At 34.7% G+C, this 25,532-nt stretch overlaps 1 protein-coding gene, 1 long non-coding RNA gene and 1 pseudogene across 2 annotated transcripts; 2 read left to right on the top strand and 1 right to left on the bottom strand.

Moving 5' to 3' along the window:
• The first annotated feature begins 627 nt into the window (after window positions 1–627).
• LOC130050318 (short-chain collagen C4-like) lies at window positions 628–5,616 on the top strand. Its single transcript, XM_056150033.1, has 5 exons — window positions 628–714; window positions 1,446–1,686; window positions 4,752–4,829; window positions 4,928–5,164; window positions 5,315–5,616. The coding sequence occupies exons 1-5, from the start codon at window positions 664–666 to the stop codon at window positions 5,557–5,559; spliced, it is 852 nt and encodes a 283-aa protein (XP_056006008.1). The 5' UTR covers window positions 628–663; the 3' UTR covers window positions 5,560–5,616.
• A 5,690-nt stretch (window positions 5,617–11,306) lies between these two features.
• Window positions 11,307–12,742, bottom strand: LOC130050326 (uncharacterized). The gene is made up of 3 exons (XR_008798754.1): window positions 12,483–12,742; window positions 11,892–11,976; window positions 11,307–11,552 (listed from the first exon to the last, which is right to left on the bottom strand). It is a non-coding gene; the product is annotated as an uncharacterized LOC130050326 (long non-coding RNA).
• A 6,419-nt stretch (window positions 12,743–19,161) lies between these two features.
• Window positions 19,162–25,268, top strand: LOC130050503 (uncharacterized; annotated as a pseudogene).
• Window positions 25,269–25,532: the final 264 nt, after the last annotated feature.

Genomic DNA, 25,532 nt, shown 5'->3' with positions numbered 1-25,532 from the left:
TAAGCTTCGACACACCTACTGGTCTATTCAGATATTAAGTTAAGGTCACTATTCAATTCGGGTAGTAGGTCAGATGTCTTGCGGCTGGTTGTGCTGTATATTAAGTTTATTTTAGCACAATGGCTTCTCTACGTAAATTTAACATACCCTAGGTCAAGTCATGGTCATAAAGCCAATTGTTTTATTAATATATTTACTTAGCAGCATACTTTGTTACGTACCGTATATCACTGATATCACGAAATTTTTAATTCCAAGAGAAAAGAATGTAGAATCATTGACATGAGTACGATGGTATTTAACACTTTTCTGAATGAAGAATGTACGTATCTATATGTATGTCAGAGAAGACCTTTTCTAAAACAAATCAACAAATCAGTTTAATATCATTACATGTTCTGTCATTTATGTCTGTAGAGCAAACGTTCACCACAAGGATTTCATTTTAATTAGTTTAGTTATCAAGGCAAACATATATTAGAAAACGCATAATTAAGTTATTGTGTACATGGACAAGTGATGAAAACAAACAGTGATCATATATACTAATGTTAGTATCTAGTTACATTTTAATGAGATTATTCTGTCACGAACCATATATATGGAATGCGTCATATTGTTACCTATGTATATGTCCTAAAACTTTTTCATTGAGACTGGTGCATGTGTAATAAATGCATTCATGATTTCTTATTCTGGAAAATAACTCAAGATGTAAGTCTATAAATATTACTTTCTTATCAACATAATTGAAGTTGTCCATAATTAAAAAAGTACAAATCCAATACCTTCCCAAGAACCAGTCAGTTTATTGATCTGGATTATGAAAATTGTGATGTGTTTTTAGTTTCGAAATTTTTGCATCCTCCAGGAAAGACATTTGTATCATACTTGAAAGCCAACAATGCATTTCAATATGATATGCTTAATTGGTTTGTTTGTTTACAAAATCAAACTTAGAATTGATCATACCAGTTAATTGCGTTTGACATTTTTCCTTTCCAATTCAACGTGTAAATTGTTTAAATCGAATGAATACATGTATAGGATATGTTATGCATTTAATTGATTACTGTTCGATACCTTCACCTTTCATTCAAAGGAAAATTTCGAAAGTTCTATTTCTGAAACCTTCAAAACGATTTTCTTGGGTCCCATCTTTCTCACATAAATTTTCTAACATTCATAAATGAAAATAATTTGATGAAATGTTTTGAGGTTTTTCATTTCGCATACTTGACTTTCAACATTGTATTCTGTTTTGATTCCCTGGACCCACCGCTGTATTAGTGTTGTAAGCCACACAAATACTTTCCATGTACCGGTAATACGTGTTGAATACTATAATACACTTGTATGTTGTAGAACATTAGCTATATCTGTGTGTTTGGTGATATGTTGAAAATGGTTATTAGCATTTTTATTTATATTTCCCTTTTTGTTAGATTACATATAAAATGATGATTTTACCAACCTTCCTACTGATGGTCCATGTTTCACAAGTTGAAACACAAACCGGAAGTTGCAAAGACATCTTACATGGCTTCCTTTCTGGACAATTGTCGTCCGCTCTCGGAGATTATCAAATTAAAGCATTGAAGCAGGAGTTCCTAAGGTTCACAAATACCATGCAGAGATCTATGAATGTATTCAAGGAACAAATGAAAGCTGATTTTGAGAAAAAAGGTACAAGACTATACTATACTTTTTCATCAATCCCTTCGGCTTAGTTCCCCCGTTCTATCTATAATTTTCTTTAATGCATTTTGTACACTAAGGACTTCCAACTAATCAAAAACAACATACTTTAAGAAAGGACTTCAAACGAGATGAGATACAAAGTCGTCATGTAATTGAAAAATACAAAAAGATTAAGTATACATGTATATGTAAAATTTCATTTGTATAATACCTTATTTGTAACAGACAAGAAATTGTAAACAATCATTTTTTAATCAATTATAATTATTTGAAATGAAAAATCAAGTGGCTATAAGATTGCTTGCAATATTTATCAAATCCACATGCTTCTGAGCGTTATTTCCTAAGAATATATATGCATATATATAACATAAAATACATTTATCAAGGTCAAACAAATTAAAGCCACAATCTTGAAATTCATTATATGAAAGTATCCACCTCTCATATAATTCCGACTCAACGTATTGTTAAAACTGAATAAACATATACGTCCGCAAAAAGGGGGAACCGGACCTCCTGTCCTTTTCTTTTGGATCCGCCCTTATATAGATATGTATCTTGTACACGTAAAATAGAATTTCTCCGATTACGAGTTAACTTTACTACTTATTAACGTAATGTTCTTAACTCGTTCCACCTGAGATTAATTAAGTCTATTATTACTACTTATTACTACTTCGTACATTCTGGATCAGCTTTTTGAACGAATAGGGCATGTCCTAGATCGCTCCACTTTTTGCATTGATTGGCAAGCCTAAAAGTCCAAAAAAAATATATATTCTGCGATGTAACTACGTTTGTAGATTTAGTGTAGTTGCAGTGCTAGGTGTATTCACATGTAGTTTTTAGCTCACCTGAACCGAAGGTTCAAGTGAGCTATTCTGATCACATTTTGTCCGGGGTCCGTCTGTCTGTTCGTCTGTCTGTCTGTCCGTCTGTGCGTCTGTCCGTAAACTTTTCACATTTTCGACTTCTCCTCCAGAACCACTGGGCCAATTTCAACCTAACTTGGCCAAAAGCATCCTTGGGTAAAGGGCTTTCGAGTTTGTTCAAATGAAGGGCCATGTCCCTTTCAAAGGGGAGATAATCACAAAAATGCAAAAATAGGGTGGGGTCATTTAAAAATCTTCTTCTCAAGAACCACTGGGCCAGAAGAGCTGAAATTTACCTGAAAGCTTCCTGACATATTGCAGATTCAGGTTTGTTCAAATCATGGCCCCCGGTGGTAGGATGGGGCCACAAGGGGGGATCAAAGTTTTACATACAAATATATAGGGAAAAACTTTAAAAATCTTCTCAAGAACCACTAAGCCAGAAAAGCTGAGATTTACATGAAAGTTACCTGACATAATGCAGATTCAAGTTTGTTCAAATCATGGGCCCGGGGGTTGGATGGGGCCACAACAGGGGATCAAAATTTTACATACAAATATATAGGAAAAATCTTTAAAAATCTTCTTTTTAAGAACCACGGAGCCAGAAAAACTGATTTTTACATGAAAACTTTCTGACATAGTGCAGATTCAAGTTTGTTCAAATCATGGGACCCGGGGGTAGGATGGGGCCACAAGGGGGGGGGGTCAAAGTTTTACATACAAATATAGGAAAAAGCTTTAAAAATCTTCTTCTCAAGAACCATTGGGCCAAAGAAATTTACATGAAAGCTTTCTGACATGGTGTAGATTCAAGTTTGCAAAGGGTAGTTTGGACCATAATAGAGACTAAGGTTTTCCATGCAAATATATATGGAAAGTCTTCAGATATGGGCCAAGGTGACTCAGGTGAGCGATGTGGCCCATGCGCCTCTTGTTGTTTTGTTATCACTCTCTCCTAATATTGAACACATTATGTAAGTCGTCCCAAAAATTTGACAAACTGTTTCTTCGTGTCGTTGGTCATTTCAGTTGCATTGTATATATATATATATATATATATATATATGATCAGTTGACAGGGGATGCTTACTTCTCCTAGGCACCTGATCCTCCTGTATATCCAGGCTCCAGGCGTCCGTGTTTTCCAACTTTCTATTTTGTATTGCTTATAGAAGTTATGAAATTGGAAATAGCAGTGGACTCTTAGATAAGCATTATTGCCTTATGTAAAGATATATTACATATAAAGCACAGAAAATTTCCCTTTATTTTGTTTTGGATACCCACTTCCTCATCTACCTGAGGTTGAACTCACGACCTGTGGAACCAAATATCATAACAGCATGTAACCAACGCGCTAAATCGCTCGACCATTTAGGCAAGTAAAAAAAAACTTCCTTTTAATGATGATTGAACTTTCGCCACGCTGTCACATGCTACAGGGTCATTGAGAATGGAAATGTGATACAGCTATTTAACGGAAATGTACATTTCGAAGAATCATACAAGATATAAATTGCATCTGAAATATTTGATATAAAGCACGGAAATAGCAATGAAATGTTGAATAAACATAACTACCCTAAGTGAAATATTTAAAATGTAGCACAGAAGAAAATTTCACATAATTTATCTTAGATACCCACTTCCGCCCCTTTTCGGGATCTATTTGATATACAATTAAGAGTACGTGTGCGGAGAATAAAGATGGTGTTTAACAAAGTAATGTTTTGAAGGACTGGTCACTAGATATGAATATGAATGCGAGTTCGGACGGAGAAAATGTCATTATTAAAGAAAATATTTATTCAAAATGAAAATCAATTCATTTCAATGGTTGGGTTTAAATTTACTAAAACAGGAGTTATCATATAACATTCGATAATTTTTCATAACTCAGTTATTATTTTTATATACATCGATAAAAGTGATCACTATCGTGTTTAAATTATGGAAAGTTCACTATTCTTAAACGTTTTATAGACTCGCTATAATGACTCGGATTATTCCGTTTGCCTCATCATGATATAGGGATGAAAAAATTGTTTGAAAACATATCTATATTTCAACCTACAATATTAAGTCTGTTAGAAACACACATTTATGGTTCAAGTCTTGCAGTTCCTTTTTGAAGTACATCAAGTTCTTGATTTCATTGTCTTTCTGATACAGGTAGAAGAAACAGAAGCGTTGTCTATACAAGATGGGGAAAGAAGACATGTCCCTCGAATGCTGAGCTGGTTCTTTCTGGTAAGTGTACATGTAAATAAGAGGAACTGGATTTTCTGTCATGAATTGATATATTGCAATGCGGCAATACTCATGTAAATATTATCCTTCTTTGACAGGAATTACAGGTGGGTCACATTATACCCACTCGGGAGCGGCTGTTGATCCCCTTTGTTTACCAATAGATCCTGAATGGGGCCGGTACAAAGATGGAACGAATGGCTATAAAGCTTATGTGTATGGAGCAGAATACCAAACTGAAAATTCTCTGACTAACTTGCGCAGACTCCATGACCATGACGTACCATGCGCGGTCTGTCTGGTACATAATAGATCTGTTCTTAGAGTCTTCCCCGGTACGTTTTAACTACTTCATGTCATTCCTAATATTCCACATATCATAATCTAACCAACCTTAAAGCATTGACACAGATATCAAAGATAAAGAATATTCAAAATAGTTTCCAAAATACTAAAGATCTAACTGATGTTTCTCATTACTTTAGCAAGGAAAACTTGTTACAAAGGTTGGAAATTGGAATACGATGGCTATCTAATGGCGGGCTATTATAATCATGCTGCTGCTACAACTTATAAATGTATGGATAGGAACCCTGATACTGTTACTGGAGGTAATTCTGATCACAATGGTTATCTTTTCTTTTCCGTGGAGGCAATATGTGGCTCATTAAAATGTCCACCATACGTAAACGGACGGGAACTTGTATGCGTTGTCTGCTCCAAGGCATAGAGGTATCGGATAGGACAATGGAAATACATCCACACAATAAAGAAATTGGCTTCAGAATTTATAACTGTGTTATTCTTTTTCAAACTTGATTGAGGGAATGATAAGAATAATGATATACTCTATTTCGTCCAAATGTCTCATATTTGCTTCATTCCAACGCTTGCAATTCTATTAAAACAATAACTGTGTTGGGAGATATCAAACAAAATATATCCAATCTGACCTAAATAAAATATTTGTGTTGTTTGCATGTTTGTTCCATGGTATCTCAGATCATTTAAAATTGAACAAAGGATATAATTTAAACCACATGAAGTGTTATGCCTTTTGCACACTATTTTGAAAAACGGAGTACTCCGTTTGCCGGATCAAGACATAGGGCTTACTTCGAGGGATGCTTACTCCTCCTGACACGTGATCCTACCTCTGGTATGTCCAGGGTCCGTTTTTTCCCAACTCTTTTCTTGTACTGCTTGTATGGTTTATGAAACTAATCACTGTTTTTTATATTCGTCTTTCATTAGTTGAACATTAGACCTTAAATATAACACGAATATACTAATTTCGTGCGATACATGTATATTGCATGAATGACATAACCATGTCGTATCAATTTTTAAATTCTCTGTAATTCTAATGCGGGAGTATTGCTGATATTTCGTTTTAATCACAACGATTTGATTTCATATACATCAAACAAGGTGTGTATATATCTATACAAAAGGATTGTGGTAATTTGCAACTCGTGTTGGAAATCTACACAATAAAATGTAATGCTTTAGGTACAAGGAATGGGTAAATGATAATGTATGATACCAACAGGTACACACAGGATCACTTTACCCGCTTATTTTTGGTTATTTGTAAATCTGTTGTCCGATATACATGCATTTTGGACTACTAGTTCCAATGGAAGAAGATTTGTTGTTGCTGCATTTTGCAAAATGAAGTTCCATTAAACTTAAAATAGTTCAAATAAAACCATGACATCGATGGAGGAGCCCAGACAAAATGGGGAACACTCATGAACACCGCATATCAATAGTTCCTAAATTCTCCTGTAACTTTTTTCAAGTCAATAAAGACGGTAATTAACTTCTTTAAAAAGTTAAATTCCTTGCATTATTCCAATCTTATCTATTTGAATTAGGACATTGTGCACTTCTTTTAAATATGGTTGTAAGTAATTATATCTACATCATATTCAAACAAAACTATACTTGATTGCATTGAAAGTTTTAAGTAGAGGATCTGAAGAAACCAAGGGAAGCCCATAATCGGATTTCCCAAGACCAGAATGCAGACAGAATTATGTGATTATGGGTTTGCCCATCACAGGCATCGCGGTAGTTCCTCAAATCACCTGGGAATATAGGGAACATTGCTCTAGGTTGAATTATGTTGTCATGACAATTATAATCAAATCTTAATATGATGATATTACTGCTTCTCTGAATCCATCTCTGATGATTTTGGCTTTTGTTCGCATGTACATGTAAGCATAGAGCTTTGTCAGCCATTTCGCTCCAAGTGACTTCATCCGAATGAGAGATAAATCGAACTTCACGTCGTAAGTTTCGGAAGACGAGCTCAGCTGATCACATACCTGTGCTGTGTAACATTTTTCAAAAACAATTTTGCACTTTTGTTTACACTCAAGTATATTGTAAATATGCACAATTTGGTGGTATAGTAACGTGAATCACTGTTCGTTAGCTATATGGTACTAATACAGAATATTTATCGACAATTATTTTCAGCTTAAATCGGCCATCAACCACGTACCGTTACATATATGAGTAGTTCAGGTATAATTATACATTGATTGAAGCGAAGTTCGTGGCTCATTTAATTCGCTTGTTCGTTATTAAGGAGGTACTCTAAATCGTCGTTATGGCTGACTTCCTTTTAAAACAGAGATGAAAATATACATATCAGCAATATTTTTCTATCAATTTCAAAAAGTCTGACCAGCTGAGTAGTTCAGTAGGTTAACACGTCGACTGCTGAACTGTGGATACTGAGTTCAAACCCAGCAGGGGTTTTAATTGTTTATGCCCCTGAGATTGAAGATCTGGGGCATATTGTTTTTGTCCTGCCTATCATTCTGTAACTCTGTCATTCTGTTTGAAACTTTAATCTTACTAATAACTTTGGAACAGTTAGAGCTAGAGCGTTGATATTTCACATGAATATTTCTTGTGACAAGACCTTTCCGTAGGTATCAGTGATTTTGACCCTGTGACATTGACCTTGGAGTTTGACATACTTTTTGAAAACTATAACTTAGCTAATAACTTTTGAACAGTAAATGCTAGAGCTATGATATTTCACATGAGCATTCATTGTGACAAGACCTTCCCATGGGTATCAACATGTTTGACCCTTGACCTTGGAGTTTTACCTACTTTTAAAAATATTGACATTGGTCATAACTTCTAAATGGTAAATATTAGAGTTTCATATTGCACATGTGCATTTCTGGTGACAGGATCTTTCTACTGGTACCAATATATTTGTCCTTGTGACATTGCCCACATTTGGGATGGGCCATTATTGGGAGCATTTGTTTTTCATAAACATATCTTATTCACATTGCTTTGAACTAAAACTGCATTTTTTAAATAAATAAAGTAAATTTAAAAGTTTTTAATTTAAAAATATTGTTGTGCATATTCTCCACTTTTCATCCATGTCAAATTTCTCTGATGTAGCATAGATCCTTAAATTAACACCGAGACCAGGCTTACATACCTGATACCTGGCACTTGTCGGATATAGGGGAAAACAAAACACTGAAAATATAACTTTCGCCGTACTATTACCTGTATGCTATATGACTCTATTACAAAAATAAAACTTTGTATCAAATTTACGCGGATTTATTTTCCGCGATTCGAAAATCGTCGCGAACAAAGCGGAAATTAGATACACACGGAAAAAACCTGATATACGGTATGCAACATTGATTAATATAATACCTTCAATTGATTCTCTATCTCGGAATGTGTTAAGGAAGCGAAGTTGCCCTTATAGTTCATATTTAGCAAGTGTATTGAAAACAATCAAGAATAACTGCGAAAATCGCAGTGCTAGGCATAGACAATTCACAATTACCTCCACGTCCGAAATTTCTCTGAGTGTGGATGTCATTTAAAATTCGAGGAAGTAATCAGACTCGGACATACATTTGTTTCAACACACGCCATCCGAACTATGGAAACGAGCGAAACGACATTAAAAGCAAAATCCACACAAAATATCGAATTAAGTAATTTTAATTGAGGGTAAATAGAAGAGTGCTATCATGACTTTTACTTACCTGAGCACCGTGGTTTAATAACATAATGGAATTACAGAACGTAACATGAATGGGATCGTACATATCCGATCTAACAATTTTTTTTTGTGAGGAGAAAACAGGAAGAATGTAATGTTCTGGGTTTCAAATCGTGATGTAATATGTACCAACATCACCAAGTGAGTGTCCGTGATTTCAACCTCATATGCACTATTACACATTCACAAAAATATATAATTTTAGCATTCTATTCTAGAAGTATTTATCAACCACCAATGCCAAGTTGTCCTCTACGATTTCCCCAACGTTAATGATTTTTAAAATGCAATTAAAATGCAACCTATCTATATACTTTCAAATCAAGTTAAATGTCTATCTTTTAACCACAAAGAAAACAATTCAATTCCAGTAATGTACAATAACATTTAAAACTTTATCAATATTAAACACTTCGACTTATACATTTTGTAACTGCTACTAATATTTGACTAATTACTAAGCTTGAATTCATCATTTGCCAAGATCGATAGTTTGTAACAGACGGAATACTGAACACATGACACTGCGTGGACATGAGATCGTATTTACATGTTGAAAAAATTGCAAAAAATGAATAAAAATATAAATCAATTTTACACGTAGGTATTCATGAAGGATGCAGTTGTCTTTCAAACACATTGGTGAAATCACCCTGTACTATATATCTATTCTGTATGGTATTTCAATTAAAAGCAAGACATCAATTTATGTTAATGAACTCTAAGTCATGTTTATAGTAATCTATGGAATCTATAACCCACTGTTCAACATAATGGTTTTCATAAAAAAAATCAACCAATCAATTTGTATGAAAGGTGAAGATAACGAAAATTGATAAAAAAAATCAACCAATCAATTTGTATGAAAGATGAAGATAACGAACATTGATCAATCTCATAACTCATATAAGCAATACAAAATAGATAGTTGGGCAAACACGAACCCCTGGATACACCAGAGGTGGGATCAGGTGCCTAGAAGGAGTAAGCATCCCCTGTCGTCCGGTCACACTCGCCGTGATCCCTATATCCTGATCAGGTAAACGGAATTATCCGTAGTTAAAATCAATGTGCCAAGAACGGCCTAACAATCGATATGAAACAGGTCAGATAGCATTTGACCCAATGACAGGATAGTCAATGATATGCTAGATGTTTTATCATCTGTATCATGCCTTGATGACCTGATGAAGGATGCATTCTAAAATCGCTTAATTCATTTTGCACTAGTGTGCGTTACATGTAGATCATATCTTACATTATGTGTTTGAGGACATTATCTTGGTCTATTATAGATGCAACTTTATGCTATGATATAGCAAAATAAGATGATTGTGTCTAAATGAATAAGATGAGCCATGTTTCCATCATATATCTCGCTTATATTTTGGAGTATAAATTTCCTTATTTTAAAGTAGTATTCTCAAAAGTCGTCATGCTGGTTCAGAAGCTCCCCTACGGTCGTTTAGCTTCATTATAGGATTAATTATTATATTGTTGTTTTGTTTTATTGTATACAGACGACGAGCAAGAGGAATTAAAGAGGGAAATCCTTGCATTAGGTCTTGATTCCAGCAAAGACTGCTGTCATGTTTGTTTACATAGGTTAAATATACTAGAGTTTCATTTAAAGCAGAATTTTCAATTTACGAGTATATTCTGAACACATTTTCATAGTTTCTAGTGTTTGTCAAATATCATTTTGTTTTGAACCTGACATTTTCTATTAAGCAATCTAAATGTAATAAAAATATTGAACGAGTCTTATTTACATAATCTAGAATGGTGAGTGTTGTATTCAACAACTGACATAAAAAGCCATCAGAAATATCTAAGTTAAGATTTGTAAACATTAGAAATGTGGAAAATAAAATGTGAAAATTTTAGTTCAAATCGTGCCCATGCCCCCTTAAAGCAAAATATTAATTTAATATGGGTTTTAAAACAATTAACTTCTGTTGTATACGAAATAAACTTACACTAAGTCATTTTGAATTTTACTCATTGAAGGGTCATGTATGGGCAAAATCGTATATCTACTTATCAATAATCAAGATTATTTGATACATATCAAATAGTCCACAATTAATTAAAGGGAACGTAGGGTATAAAAATATATTTTCACATTTCAAATACTATATATTTAGTAATTAAGTCCACTGGTTATTTCCATTTGATTGTAATCTGTTGTGTAGAAATCGGCTATTAAATATAGCTACACATCATCTGCTGGAGGTTGCCATTTTGCAAGATAAAGTTATCGCTCTTTAAGATATTTCCCACAATCCCATCTGCTTATGACGTATACCGGACAATTGCCTCTCAGTGAAAGCATCTGATCATGTCTCACTGCAAAGTATATCAATATGCGCCTGATTATAATGAAGAGGAATTATTAGCAGCTTCAAATGAAAACACTAGTTCATTGGGATAAAATGATGAAAACGACACTCTTAATTCTTCAACTTTTAATTTTGTATTCTTTATACAGTTCATTATCTTCACTTCATAAAATTCTTCACTTGAACATTCCTTAGCACATGTGACGGACAATGACTGGGCAATTCTATCTGTATATGTTGCGCAAAGTTGATTTATTATTCAATTTGGATTGAGAGTGGGGTATTTTTGTCACTATTCATGTCTTCAATGAGCTGAAAATATAAAAATGAAATCAAACCATTACTTTATAACTTTAGTAATGAATTTTCATGAAAGTGCATGTACATGTACATGTATTTCACCCAACAAAGAGTTTATTTTTCATAGTAGCTAGTTTTCTCTCTTTCTGATTTATTAGTACATCATCTGTTTACAAGAGAATCTTGCAATGTGAAACTGTATACAGCACAAATCAGTTGATTATCACTACACTCCTGCAGTAATTGCCACGTAAATGTCAAGACTTGAAAGATTAACTGCACAGGGGGAATTAGAATGACCTTGGTTGTAAAACTTTGTTAATCATTTAATAGAGAAGTGCATCAAATTACCTGTTTCCTTAGATGCTGATAGTCCAGGTTGGTCAATAGGTTCTGCATATGAGTTTTCATTGGTTTCCAAAAGAAAATGGATTAGCTGAAAAAGAATGACTAATTCATTATATATACTTACTTCATATATACTATACTTCATATATACTATACTTCAGTTATTTACTTGTACATTTTCAATTTCTTTAAAAACAATAGTATAATACAGAATGTGCTAGTGCTGTGATGATTTTTGAAAGTATAACATGTATACTGCTTTTCCTTTTCCTCATCTTTTTGAGTTATCTTCTCTTCTTTTCTTAGGCTTGTTGCCATCAAATATATTAGTTACTGCATCCTCTTTTTAATACGTGTTGGTGTGTATCCCAATATCTTAACTTAAATAGATATTAATTTAACTTTGAATATTTAAAAAGCAGTGTTTACCCATCCCTTCATATTTAGCCTGTACAAAATGTTCACTGGATAAGGATAGATTAAATTAGAAAAGTATTATATAAGTAAAAGTTTGTTGTAAATAAACTCTGGTTATTTACACTTTAAGAATTATTAGTATTTACAGAGTAAAAAGCAAATATAACTGGTACTTACCCTGATATCCTCTTTAAAAGACTCTTTCTCAAAATGCCGTTCAAAAACAAAAGATTAATTTCCAAGGTTATGTATCCAATTATTGCACAATGTTCATAGTTTTGGGGGGAGATCAGGGATGCTAATAGGTAGATACATGTATTCCTTTTCCTTTGACCACAGTGCAAAATTTCACTTGAACTCCCGACATTTAGATTATAGATACTCTGTAACCCATTTAGTGCTATAGGCACATCAGTTGTAATGAATTGCCGCATACACGTCATCAGCCGCCATGATAAGAGATTCTCCCATTCAGCTCAGTTTTCAGTGTAAATGACAGATTAAATCTTGTTATTTTTTCTATGCTAGATTTTGTTGTCTGCATGGTACCAGTTTTCAGATATCAAAATTTGATTTTTGACCCTACGTTCCCTTTAAGATTGACTAGATACAGTTCGTACCGTTTACGAAATAAATCTGGTTCGAACTATCTTGTCTCATAGACAATTGAACACATTGTGAAAAATAATCTTCTTAATGACAATCCATTGCCATCGAGTTAATTTATTAACATCGTACAATCGTATACGCAGCTAAACGATCCTTTACCAGTGCTGCGACAGGATGAAGCCAAAAAAGGGACAGATAGAAGCAATACTGATCGATTGGTTTTTGTTTTGTTTTTTCCATGGTGAAGATAACGAACTGTGACCAATATCTTAATTCCTATAACCAATACAATAAAACGTCTCTTCCAACAATGGAATCTTCACCACTGTCGGCGATGGGTTGCCAAACTTTGGCCTGCGTTCAGCGTTTTCTCGGCCGCTTAGCGGGGAGCCTCAGCCTAAACGATTTTTATCGTGCCACCGCCCCGCCTGTTGTGACTCGGACCCTCGGTTTGATTTGGTGGCCTGTTACAACCAGCAATGGGTACTGTGGACCTTTCTAACCTGGATCCCCACGGGATTGACTCCGAGATTAGGAGGGCATGCCAGCCAAGGCAGTGAAGCACGGCAATGTTATGGTCTCATCCCCCCTTTAAATGCTGGGGGTACCCATTCAGCCGGATGATAGAGGTTTAATCCGAACACTACTCTCCTTTCTCAAGGTTAACTTGAATAGAATTGTCACAACTGTCGGCGATGGGTTTCCAAATTTTGGCCTGTGCTCGGCCACTTTGCGGGGGAAGGTTTTTATCGTGCCACCACACACGGACCTTTCTAACCTGGACCTCCACGGGACTGGAGCTCGGGACAAGGACGGCATGCCAGCCAGGCAGTGAAGCACGGCAACGCTGGTATCTCCCCTCCCCTGAAGGCAGGAGGCACCTATTCAGCCGGCGATAGACGTCTAATCCCTGACGAACGCTACTATCCCTTCTCAAGGTCAACCTGGTGAGTCGCTGCATTTGATTTTCCTTATTAATATTCACTTAGTTCATTCTACCGGCTGTCGTAAAGCACTCGCACAACACAGCCCGTAGGGCGATACCAATACTCAGACTTAGTTTCTGTATATATCTTCTGGCAGCTGCCATATGTAAATTCATATCCTGGTCATGTCATACACCATGTAATATACCTAGCATCGCCGGTGCTCTATTAGTATGTATCCCAATGGCAAACCTATGACACAGTTTTGATTGTATCTATTTGGCCAAAATGCCATTCATGATTCAAGGTACTTGGTTAACGTAGGTTTCATGACTTTTCAATAGGCATGGCTAGCGAGTTGGTCAAGCAAAGGGCACCTGATAGTCAGATCATGCTACAAATCCCAATGCTAGCTTACTCTTAATTCGTCCCATTCTGTAATCAGTCCATTATGTCGGGTTACTTTGTATTCATTCTTTATATGTCATAAACATGTGTACCTGGATAGTGTTCAGGTATACCCGATTGTGCCAAAATATCGGCGCTGCATAGACCAAGGACTCGGACCTCAACTCACCACGAGGACTGGTTCAATTTGCAATGTGGCCAACCACTACATTATCTCGTCAGGCTTACTTGCTAGGCATTATTGGGCCCAAGTTTCAGGGTAGGCATTGCTATTCACGGCCATAGGGATTCACGGGTTTTACTACATCACAATCACAATTTTAGGTACCAAGGACCTCACCGGTGTCAATTTATGCAGAGTTATTAACTTCATAGTACTTATCTATTTTTAACAGTCCCTATGCAATTACGTGGTATTACTTGCTATTTCAGCAATTTGCCTCTTTTTAATTTATGTAGTTTACAGATGATTCCGACAACGTACGTGACGTGGAGCGCTATATGCTATTTCGTACACACTTTTCAGGTTTGTGCTAGAACCAGCATCACAGCGTACGAGTTGCAGTATATTCTCACCTTGTCGTTTTTTGGATATTTAGCACCTTCCATAGCACAGAGACCCTAGTTCCATATCATTAGTCTCCATTAATTGCAGTTTTTGTTTCCAATAATTTTCGACAATATCACTATCCATTCCATTTTTCATGTAAATAATTGATTGGTTTTGTCTCAGATGTATTCGGCGTTGACTTTTTTTTCATAATTCATTCAATAGGCATTTATTGGAGTTTGTATGGTTCCAGCAGTCGAGAAACCACGTCAGGAAGTGTCATGTTTTGTTATCCAACTTTTTCAACATTTGTTCTACGCTTTCTAACCTTTACGTCATAAACCGGGAATCTCGAGACGCTCGCTCTCTGCTGCTTAGGACTTGCTCCGAGGAGGCGTGCTTTGAGGGTATAGGCTTAGGAGTGTTAATGGGCTGGGTAATTTTCGTATTTTGGCTAAAGTAATCAGTCTTTTAATTTTAATTCTTAGCTGAGTTTGGGTTACTTCTTACTGGCTCTGGAATATTTGGATTAGTTTAACGAATTTATGAGGAATTTCCGGTCTAAAAAGTTTGATCCATTACAGTTTATTGTTTTGTCTTAGGAATTGTCGAAAGTGGTAGTTAGCAATGTACCATTCTGCTATCATTACCTTAGTTTTTACGGATTCAGACTTCAAAATTATTCTACAAGTTTCTGCTGAAAATCTTCAGAATTAATCGGAATCCTTTAGAGGTATACCAGTTTCAGTTATTGGACGCAATTTTCCTCCAGTAGGACGGGGAAATGGTTTGCTGAATCGGTGTTAGGAAATTTGCTTTCCATCATAGGAATTATTCTAGAGCTGACAAGTCTTACAGTCCGCCTGAACTGCGACTTCTTAGTTGTTAATCTATTACCCTTGAGATTACACATTTTGAAATGGTCATTTCAGAATTTAGTCTAATTTTTGGTCAGGAATCCTGAAATTTTAGCTATTCCCATGAAAAATGCAGGAAATTCAGATAATTTACAACTTCATAATCACTATCAAAATATGTCAATTTGGTGATACCTGTGACCTAGCTGCAATAATGTAGCCCTATCCGATTTTTTGGGGGGGTGGGGGGAGAGGGCTGCAACTCCTTAAGATCTCCGTAATGGTGCAACTGCGGGAGTGATTCACTCCCGCAACATTTTCGATAATTATAAACATTTGGTGGCTTTCTTTACTGAAATAAACCTGGTAATATATGTTTCTTAGTCTATATATGAATTTAAAATCTGTAACTTAAATGTTTGTGACAGTAATAATGATGAACTGTCTAGTGAAAAACAAGATCTATAAAACATAAGAAAACACAAGTTACAAGGTAATTATGTAAAAAGTAGAGCCAAATGGGTTGAAGAAGGCGAAAAACCATCAAAATATTTTTGTGCTTTGGAATCCAGAAATTTTACGAGCAAAATAATCCCTAGATTGGAGAATAATGAAGGGAGGGTAATATATGAACAATCTGAAATCTTAAGGGAAACAAAAACTTTTTATGAACAATTACATGTACACAAGAAAACTGAAGTAAATAATAGTTTTGATTTTAACAATGAGCCAAGTTTTAAAGATATTCCGAAACTTTCTAATAAAGAATCAGAATCAATAGAAGGGGAAATTACTATTGAAGAAGCCTCCAATACTCTTTACAAAATGAAATCTAATAAATCCCCAGGATCTGATGGTTTTTCTGCCGAATTCTTCAAAATGTTTTGGAAATATATTGGTATTTTTGTTGTAAGGTCTATCAATTATGGATATAGAAGTAGTATTTTGTCAGTTACACAAAGACATGGTATCATCACATTGCTACCGAAAGGTGACAAGCCAAGACAATATCTGAAGAACTGGAGGCCTATCACTCTGTTGAATACTGTATATAAAATTGCATCAGGTACAGTGGCTAGTAGAGTAAAACGGTATCTAGATAAAATAATCAACCCTGATCAAACAGGTTTTATTCCCAACAGGTATATTGGAGAAAATACAAGGCTCATCTATGATATTATGCATTACACTGAGGAAGAAAATATACCTGGTTTATTATTACTTATCGATTTTGAAAAAGCTTTTGATACAGTGTCTTGGGAATTTATTCAAAAAGCACTAACTTTCTTTAACTTTGGCAACTCTATTCGGAACTGGGTATCATTAGTTTGTGCAGATATTACATCTGCAGTAAATCAAGGTGGTAATCTCTCTGAACAAAATCAATATTCAGAGAGGTTGTAGACAAGGTGACCCTTTGTCACCGTATATTTTTTTAATTTGTGCAGAAATATTAGCTATTCAGATTAGATTAAACAAAAGTATTAAAGGTATTACTGTAAACAATGTAGAAAAGAAGATTTCCCAGTTGTCTGATGACACTTCACTTATTCTTGATGGCAGTAAAGAATCTCTCTTAGAACCATTGGAAACACTGCAACAATTTTCAGAAATGTCTGGACTTTATATTAATTTTGACAAAACCCATATAGTATGGATTGGATCCATAAGATTTAGTAATGAAATTTTGCTGCCTAACTACAAGCTTAAGTGGGGTACTACAAGATTTAAACTACATATACTAGGAATACATTTTGATGTGGATCTAAAGAAAATGATGCAATTAAACTATGAACCAAAATGTGTACAGATTAAATCTTTACTTAAACATTGGGAGAAAAGATTTTTGACTCCCATTGGAAAAATCACAGTTATTAAAACATTGGCTTTGTCCCTATTAAACCATATCTTGATGTCAATCCCAAATCCCTCTGAGTTATATTGTAAAAATTTAGAAAAATTATTTTTTTCTTTCATATGGAATAATTCAACTCACAGAGTAAAAAAAAAGAAGTAATAGTTAAAAAATATGAAGATGGAGGATTGAAAATGGTAAATCTAATGTCTTTTATAGCTTCTATGAAATTATTTTGGGTAAGACATCTTATTTTTTCCAGCAGAGGTATGGGAATGTTTATTCCCAATTTTGAGTTGAACAAATTCATTAACTGTGGGGTTGAATACATCACCACTCTTTTAAAAACACTGAAAAATAAATTTTGGATTGATGTATTCAAGTCGTACATTACATTACATAGTCTTATTGATGAGTCCACTGTTGCTGCTGACTCACCTCTATTTTATAACCCACAGATTCATATTGGTGGAAAACCATTTTTTAATAAACAAATGTTTGACAGCAACATCAGACTGATTAATGATATTATTAATGAAGATGGTTCACTTTTTAGTTTTAAACATTTTCGTGATATTTATACAAACATTAGGATAATTTTGTTTAGAATACAACATCATTATCCATGCAGTAAGAGCATGGATAAAAAACTTGGACACTGGAAAAAACATCATGAAGCTCACAAGTCCATTAATTATGACAAATACTTACACAATTTTGAAATGTTACAAATCAAATTTTTTTTTATGAAATTTTTAATAAAAATAACTCGGTCTCAGCTGGCAAAAAGAAATGGAGTGAGCTTTTAGATGTAGATGACAGGGAATGGAAAATAATCCACAAAATACCCTTCAGAGTGACAAAAGACTGTAAGCTCCACTGCTTTCAGTACAGAATTATAAACAAAATTTTAGCAACAAATTCATTATTGTTCAAAATAAAAAGAATATATTCTAAATATTGCAACTTTTGTCACTCTGAAGAGGAAACAATAGAACATATTTTATGGGAATGTAATTGTTTACAATTATTTCTTGTAGAATTCAAACAATTTTTAGAAGACAAGACTGAGCGACAGATTACAATTACAAAGAAATCCTTTATTTTAGCTTGTATTGAAAATAATAGTGATATACAAAACATTATTATTTTATTTCTGACGTATTTTGTCTATACTGCAAGATGCACTAAGAAACCTTTAAACTTGCCCACTGCAATATCACAAATGAAATTATTTTATGAAACACACAAATATATAGCATATAAGAATGGTGAAAAGAAAAAAAATTGATACTCAATGGAACAGATGGAACTTAATATTTACTTAAAACATGCATCTCTCTTTTTCTCTCTTTCTCACTATTTCTCTCCATGCACATAATGTTAATTATATATGACTTGTTGTATTCGTGTACTTTATTATGTGTACAAAAACCAATAAAAACATGTATAATAAAAAAAAAATAATAAATCTGTAACTTACGATTTTTGAGGCTTTATCCTACGATTTTAAACAAATTCGATATACTCCTATTTCTCGATTCGTATTATCCGCCATATTTACTGTTCTAGAATTAAACTTCCGGCTGTCAATTATACTGTGTATTTGCATATGCTCCATATAAGGTGGTGTTTACATTATTGGACAAGTATGGAGGAGAAAGCGCTTTCGTCGGTGTTGGAGAAGTTTAAATTTGATATTAAGTTAAAAGAAGAACAGCAGAGTATTATATTTAATATTTTAAGGAAGATGGACGTTTTTGCTTTATTACCAACTGGATTTGGCAAGTCCATGACGTATATTTTGGCGCCTTAACTTGCTGACGAGGTAAGTCGAAGCACACTCCGATTGTTCCTCTATGTTTATAAATATTTAAGTTCAAGTGAACAGCAGAGAAGTAAAGTAATATTTTGTATATTTTAGTTAAAGGGAGGTGCACCACGCCATACAGCGTTAGTTGTATCTCCACTGAAAGCGTTAATGAAGGACCGGGTTGAATTTCTCGGCCAGCACAACGTGAGCGCAGTTGCGTTGATGGACGACACAAAAAGTCAAGGTGATCATATTTAATTTACCTTAACATTTATTAGAGTGACTCGGGTGACCAAACAAATAAATAAAGAGAGAATATAAGTGTGTATGTGTTGGGCGGGGGAGTTATGTACCTATATATCACATAGATTGGGACCGCTTTTGATTTTTGGTATCACAACTATAACTAGTTCTAATTGTAACGGGGACCGTTACAGATGTTCCCCAAACCTCCCCCAATTAAAAAGTGATGTCCTTGTGAATCTATAGGAAAAAATCATTTTATTTTAGCCTTTAATTACATGTAGTACGTTCAATATGGTCATTTCAGTACCAAGAAATGAAAGAAAGCGTTGCACGTGCATACACGCGCACGCGTGTATGATTCCGAATTTTTGTTGATGTCGTTCAACAGGCATTTGTATCATATACCCACAGTATGAATTTCATAACGTTTCCACCAAATATAAGGAAGTTATAGCGATTTTAAAATCGTCCAATCAGAAATCAGCACACGTGCATGCACGTGCTGAGCAGTAATTCTAACCACAGCAATTTGTAAGGAGTACCAAGATACATCTAAACCCCTAATATGAATAGAATTTGATGAAAAACAAAAACGTTATCGTCCTTTAAAAATTGAATATTTAAAAAACGTTGCACGCGCATGCGCGTGTGCGTTGGCATTTTTTGTTACACCCACATATAGATACACATAGTGTCTACGTATGCTGTGAATATCATCTCATTCGGTTCATAAATAAGATAGTTACAAACGTTTTAGCATTATCCAATCAAAATGAAGCGCACGTGCATGCGCGTGCAAATTGGTAAGTTTGACCATGTATATCAGTTAAGGGTCTCAATATCTACCTATGATATGAATTTCAAGCCATTTCAATGAACAACAAAAAAGTTGGACTGATTCCAAAGTTAGCGTACAAATTTTGTAATGCGCGTGCACGCGCATGCGTGCGCGTGCTGGCAAAATAACTATTATTTTTCATATGTACAAATGATATACTATCATCCTATTTAGGTTTTATATCGCTTCCTTCAATATTCTGATTTTCCATTCTTTGTACCAAAATTGCAATGCACGTGCGCGCGCGTGCATGCACGTGCAAACAAAATGACTATCACTATGCACATCTACAAACGCCATACTATCATCCTGGAAAGTTTCATATCGATCCCTTTTGTAGTTCCTGAGAACACTACCGGACAAAAACGTACCGGAGAAAAAGAATAATAATAATAATAACTATACACGATCTCGTTGCGAGCAACGAGTAGGTCTTCCGTCCGATTTGTTGATGCACTCAGAGTTAAAAAAAAAAAAAAAAAAAAGACAAATGAGTCCCAATTTAGTTTCCGACTTTAAGACACTTTAGATATAATCAATTTTTCATATCATAAGCTTCTGAAGCAAAGTTGCGGTGAAATTTGTTTGAAATTCGACTCTCCAGGCGAGCCATAAGGCCCGTGGGCCTATTTCTTGATGTCATTTGTTAGCCCTCTATAGACTCAACAACTTTTGTTCTATATGTCTTTACAAAATATTTACCTGTAAAAAGTTATTGAGATCGACCGATATCGACAAAAAAATCGACTCTACAGGCGAGCCATTAGGACTATAGGCCTATTTCTTGATATCAATCGATAGATCTCGATAAACTGAACAACTTTTGTTCAATATGTCCTAACAAAATATTTACCAGTTACAATTTTTTGAAATCGACTGATATCGACAAAAATCGACTCTACAGGCGAGCCATGAGGCCCACAGACCCATTTTTTGATATTGATCGATAGGTTATGACACATTGAACAACTTTTGTTCAATAATGCTTTTCAAAAAATATGTCGTTTTAAAGATATGAGGCGTCAAATATTTACGATTTTGGCCCTTAAAATCTCTAATTACGTAACATATGACCTACTTTTTGATTTGATAAGATCAAGCTCGTTGAGATGAACATTTCCGCCTCTACAACTTATTATAAAATATTAATAGTTTCTGAGATATTCTCAAAAACATTTGGACCCTTCTGAACCCCTAATTTAAAGGGCCAGCCCGTTTTGCTTGATATCGTAAGAAAGGCCTTGTCATTTGAAACATTTTTTGCTCAACAAGTATTTAGAAATTCTTTACCGTTCTCGAGTTATCTCTACAAGAAATATTTAGGGGCCAAACTGTAGCTCCCTAACGGGGCCACATAGGGAAAAAACGAAATGTACATATTGTTTAGATTATCATTCTGAACAACTTTTGTTCAATAATGCTTTTCAAAATATTTGTCGTTTTCAAGATATGAGGCGTCAATTATTTATGATTTTGGCCCTTAAAATCCCTTATTACGTAACATATGACCTACTTTTTGATTTGATAAGAACAAGCTCGTTTAGATGAACATTTCCGCTTCAATGACTTATTACAAAATATTAATAGTTTCTGAGATATTCTCATCAACCTTTGGACCCTTCTGGGCCCCTAATTTAAAGGGTCAGCCCCTTTTGCTTGATATCGTAAGAAAGGTCATGACATTTAAAACATTTTTTGTTCAACAAGTATTTAGAAATTCTTTACCGTTCTCGAGTTATTTCTAGAAGTAATTTTTAGGGGCCAAACTGTAGCTCCCTAACGGGGCCACATAGGGTAAAAATGAAATATGCATATTGTTCAGATCATCATTCTGAACAACTTTTGTTCTTTATTGCTTTTCAAAATATGTGTCGTTTTCGAGATACAAGGGGTAAAAAATTTATGGTTTTGGCCCTTAAAATCCCTTATTACGTAACATATGACCTAAATTTTTATATGAATAGATTTGGATTGCTGAGATGAACATTTTTTGTTCTTTGACTTATACCAAAATATTAACGATTTTTGAGATATTTGATCTAGACTTTGAGCCCTTCTAGATCCCTAATTTAAGGGGCTAGTCCCTAAATCTTGATATTTTCGAAAAAATCTCGTAAATGTGCACAACTTTTGTTCTACATGTCTTAACAAAATATTTGCAAGAAAAAAGATATTGGAGATCAAAGGTCAAAAATCGCCGAAATCGGCGAAAAATTTTGGCATCCATTTTTTCAGGTCCAGGCGAGCGTTTAGGCAAATCGCCTCCGGTAAAATCGAATCCCCCACAAATCTTCTAAAATGTTTACTCTATCTTGTGTAGAAATTTCAAGACTCTAGCTTCAAAACTAACGGAGGAGATGTGTGGACAACAAGGCCCTTCAAAAAGTCACTAAAAGAGAGATAACTCCTTACCGGAAGTGACGTCAAGCACGAAATTTTGCAAGCAAAGTCTCGTCACCAAAAAACATCTTTCCTGAAAATTTCGTGAAAATCGATCGAGAAATGGCTGAGAAAAACGCGTGTACTACCAAGGAAAATAATAATAATAATAATAATAATAAAAATAATAATAATAATGAAGAAGAAGAACGCGAACAATAATAGTAAGGTCTTCCGCAGGAGACGGAAGACCTTAATGAAGAAGAAGAACGCGAACAATAATAGTAAGGTCTTCCGCAGGAGACGGAAGACCTTAATAATAATGAAGAAGAACGCGAACAATAATAGTAAGGTCTTCCGCAGGAGACGGAAGACCTTAATAATAATAATAAGAAACAGAGTAAAAACAATATGTTCCCAAACTTTGTTTGGGGAACATAATAATAAGAAACAGAGTAAAAACAATATGTTCCCAAACTTTGTTTGGGGAACATAATTATGAGGACTGCACTAAATAGCCAGTTTACATTTAAATTTCAAATTTCATCATGATACTTTTAACAGATGTTGTGAACAAGCATTACAGCGTTATATATATATACAACCTCGCATTGGGTCAAATGCTGTCTGACGTGTTTCATACCAATTGTTAAGCCGTTCTTGGCATACCGATTTTGACTGCGGATGACTCCGTTTACCTGATCAGGATATGGGGTTCACGGCGGGTGTGACCGGTCGACGGGGGATTCTTACTCCTCCTAGGCACCTGATCCCACCCCTGGTGTGTCCAGGGGTCCGTGTTTGCCCAACTATCTATTTTGTATTGCTTGTAGGAGTTATGAGATTGATCACTGTTCGTTATCTTGCATGCATCACCAGAGGCAGCTATACACCAAAGATGGCGAAAAGTATCATGGTAATTGATTTCACCTACATTCATTTTCATGTAAAATATGCAATTAATTTTATGGTTACATACACTGCATTACACATTAATATACATATGTAATAAATTTGTTATTCCCTTTTTTTGCACTATTTATTGTGGAGATTGTAAATCAAAACCTTTTCAGGGGACTGGAGTTCAGACCAGCCTATCGACAGGTGTCGGGATTACAGAGCATTATCAATACTTGTACCTTAGCATTATCAGCAACAGCCACAAGAAAGATTCAGGAGGATGTTTATGAGACTCTTGGCTTTCAAAGGGAAACAACAAAAGTTGTTGCAGTCCTGCCAGATAGGTATCTAACAATCTTAGTGCATTATTTTCTTCATCTTTGGGAATATGTACGAAACATTTTAAGGTAGCTCACTACACAAAAGCTTAAATACTCTGTATGACACCACGTCACAAGATGGCAATTTAAATGTTTTGTGAAATTATTTCTATCGATTGACTTGTTTGTCCATTATCGTAGCTCAATGGTTAAAGCATTGGGCTGGTGAAGCGCAGATCTCGAGTTTGAATCCCCCCAGAGTCTTTTGTTCATATGTGTTAAAATGATTTTTTGAAAATCCTGTTTATATCCAAATTTTTATATTTTTCGTATTTTTGGCATATATACTTCTTGTTTATCATCATATCTTTTATATTGAAATCAATTCATGCTGATTTGAGAAACTATTTATGGGTGTAGTGAGCCACCTTAAGATACATTCAGTGCTCTATATTATTGCTAATATCCAAGAAAATGGATGTGGAATCCTGTTATTGTATAGCTTTCATCCAACTTTAATGAAAAGTGTTTTCCGTACTTTTTAGGCCAAATATTTTCTTAAATGTGAAGAATTCAACAGAAAAATTTGAAGAAGAACTAGCATGGATTGTGACACATATCAAGAGCAACCAGAGGCAGAGGAAGATATTACTATATGTCAGGTCCATCAATATTTGCTACAACATTTATCTGTGGTTGCTATCTTTTATTGAAGACAAATTTTTTGTACACAACACACCATCGTTAGAAAATAGAAGGATTGAAATGTTTCATGCAAATACAGACACAGAAAGCAAGGAAAGAATTTTGACTGAATATATTAAGCCATCAGGAAATATTCAAGTGTTGATTTCGACAGTTGCATATGGAATGGGCATCAACATTCCAGATGTTGACATTATTGTGCATTGGGGGCTTCCAACTTCGTGTCTACGTTACTGGCAAGAAATTGGGAGATGTGCCAGGGATGGCAGAGTTGGACATGCAAAATGTTATGGATTCAAAAGAAGTGTTTCCAAATGTGAAGATGAGATGAAAAACCTAATAAAACTTTAAGCATGTGCTCGTGTATCAGTTCTTAAGAATTTCCATCTACGTGGAATGCAGACAAGGGATATAGACAATCTAAAACGGAACATAATTTGCAATAATGATTGTGAGGGAAATTGCACATGCAAGAAATGCAAATGTTGTAGTGTGTGTAGCAGCCTTTGTAGCTGCCCCAACACACAAAATATCATCTGCAATCATTCCTGACCTAGTTTATACATCATAATAAATGCTCATTGTTTTTACAAATGAACAGTTTCTCTATATTGTCAATGGTTGAATTCTAAATTGTACTTTGTTTCACTCAAAACATTAAGGTGTTGCAACTATGCAACTATGCTCGAAAAACATGACTTTGAAGTACTGTTTAACTTATAACATGTTCTCTACAAATTGCTTATTTTTTAAAAGGTAATTGTAAAAATAAATGTAAAAAAAAAATGTTGATGTGTTTTGTTACACTAGAAATATCTCAC

The sequence above is a fragment of the Ostrea edulis genome, chromosome 9 (assembly GCF_947568905.1).
Source record: "Ostrea edulis chromosome 9, xbOstEdul1.1, whole genome shotgun sequence".
NCBI classification, from domain to species: Eukaryota; Metazoa; Mollusca; class Bivalvia; order Ostreida; family Ostreidae; genus Ostrea; species Ostrea edulis.
Note: the sequence above shows the minus strand (reverse complement) of the source record. Positions and strands in the feature narration are given on the sequence as shown.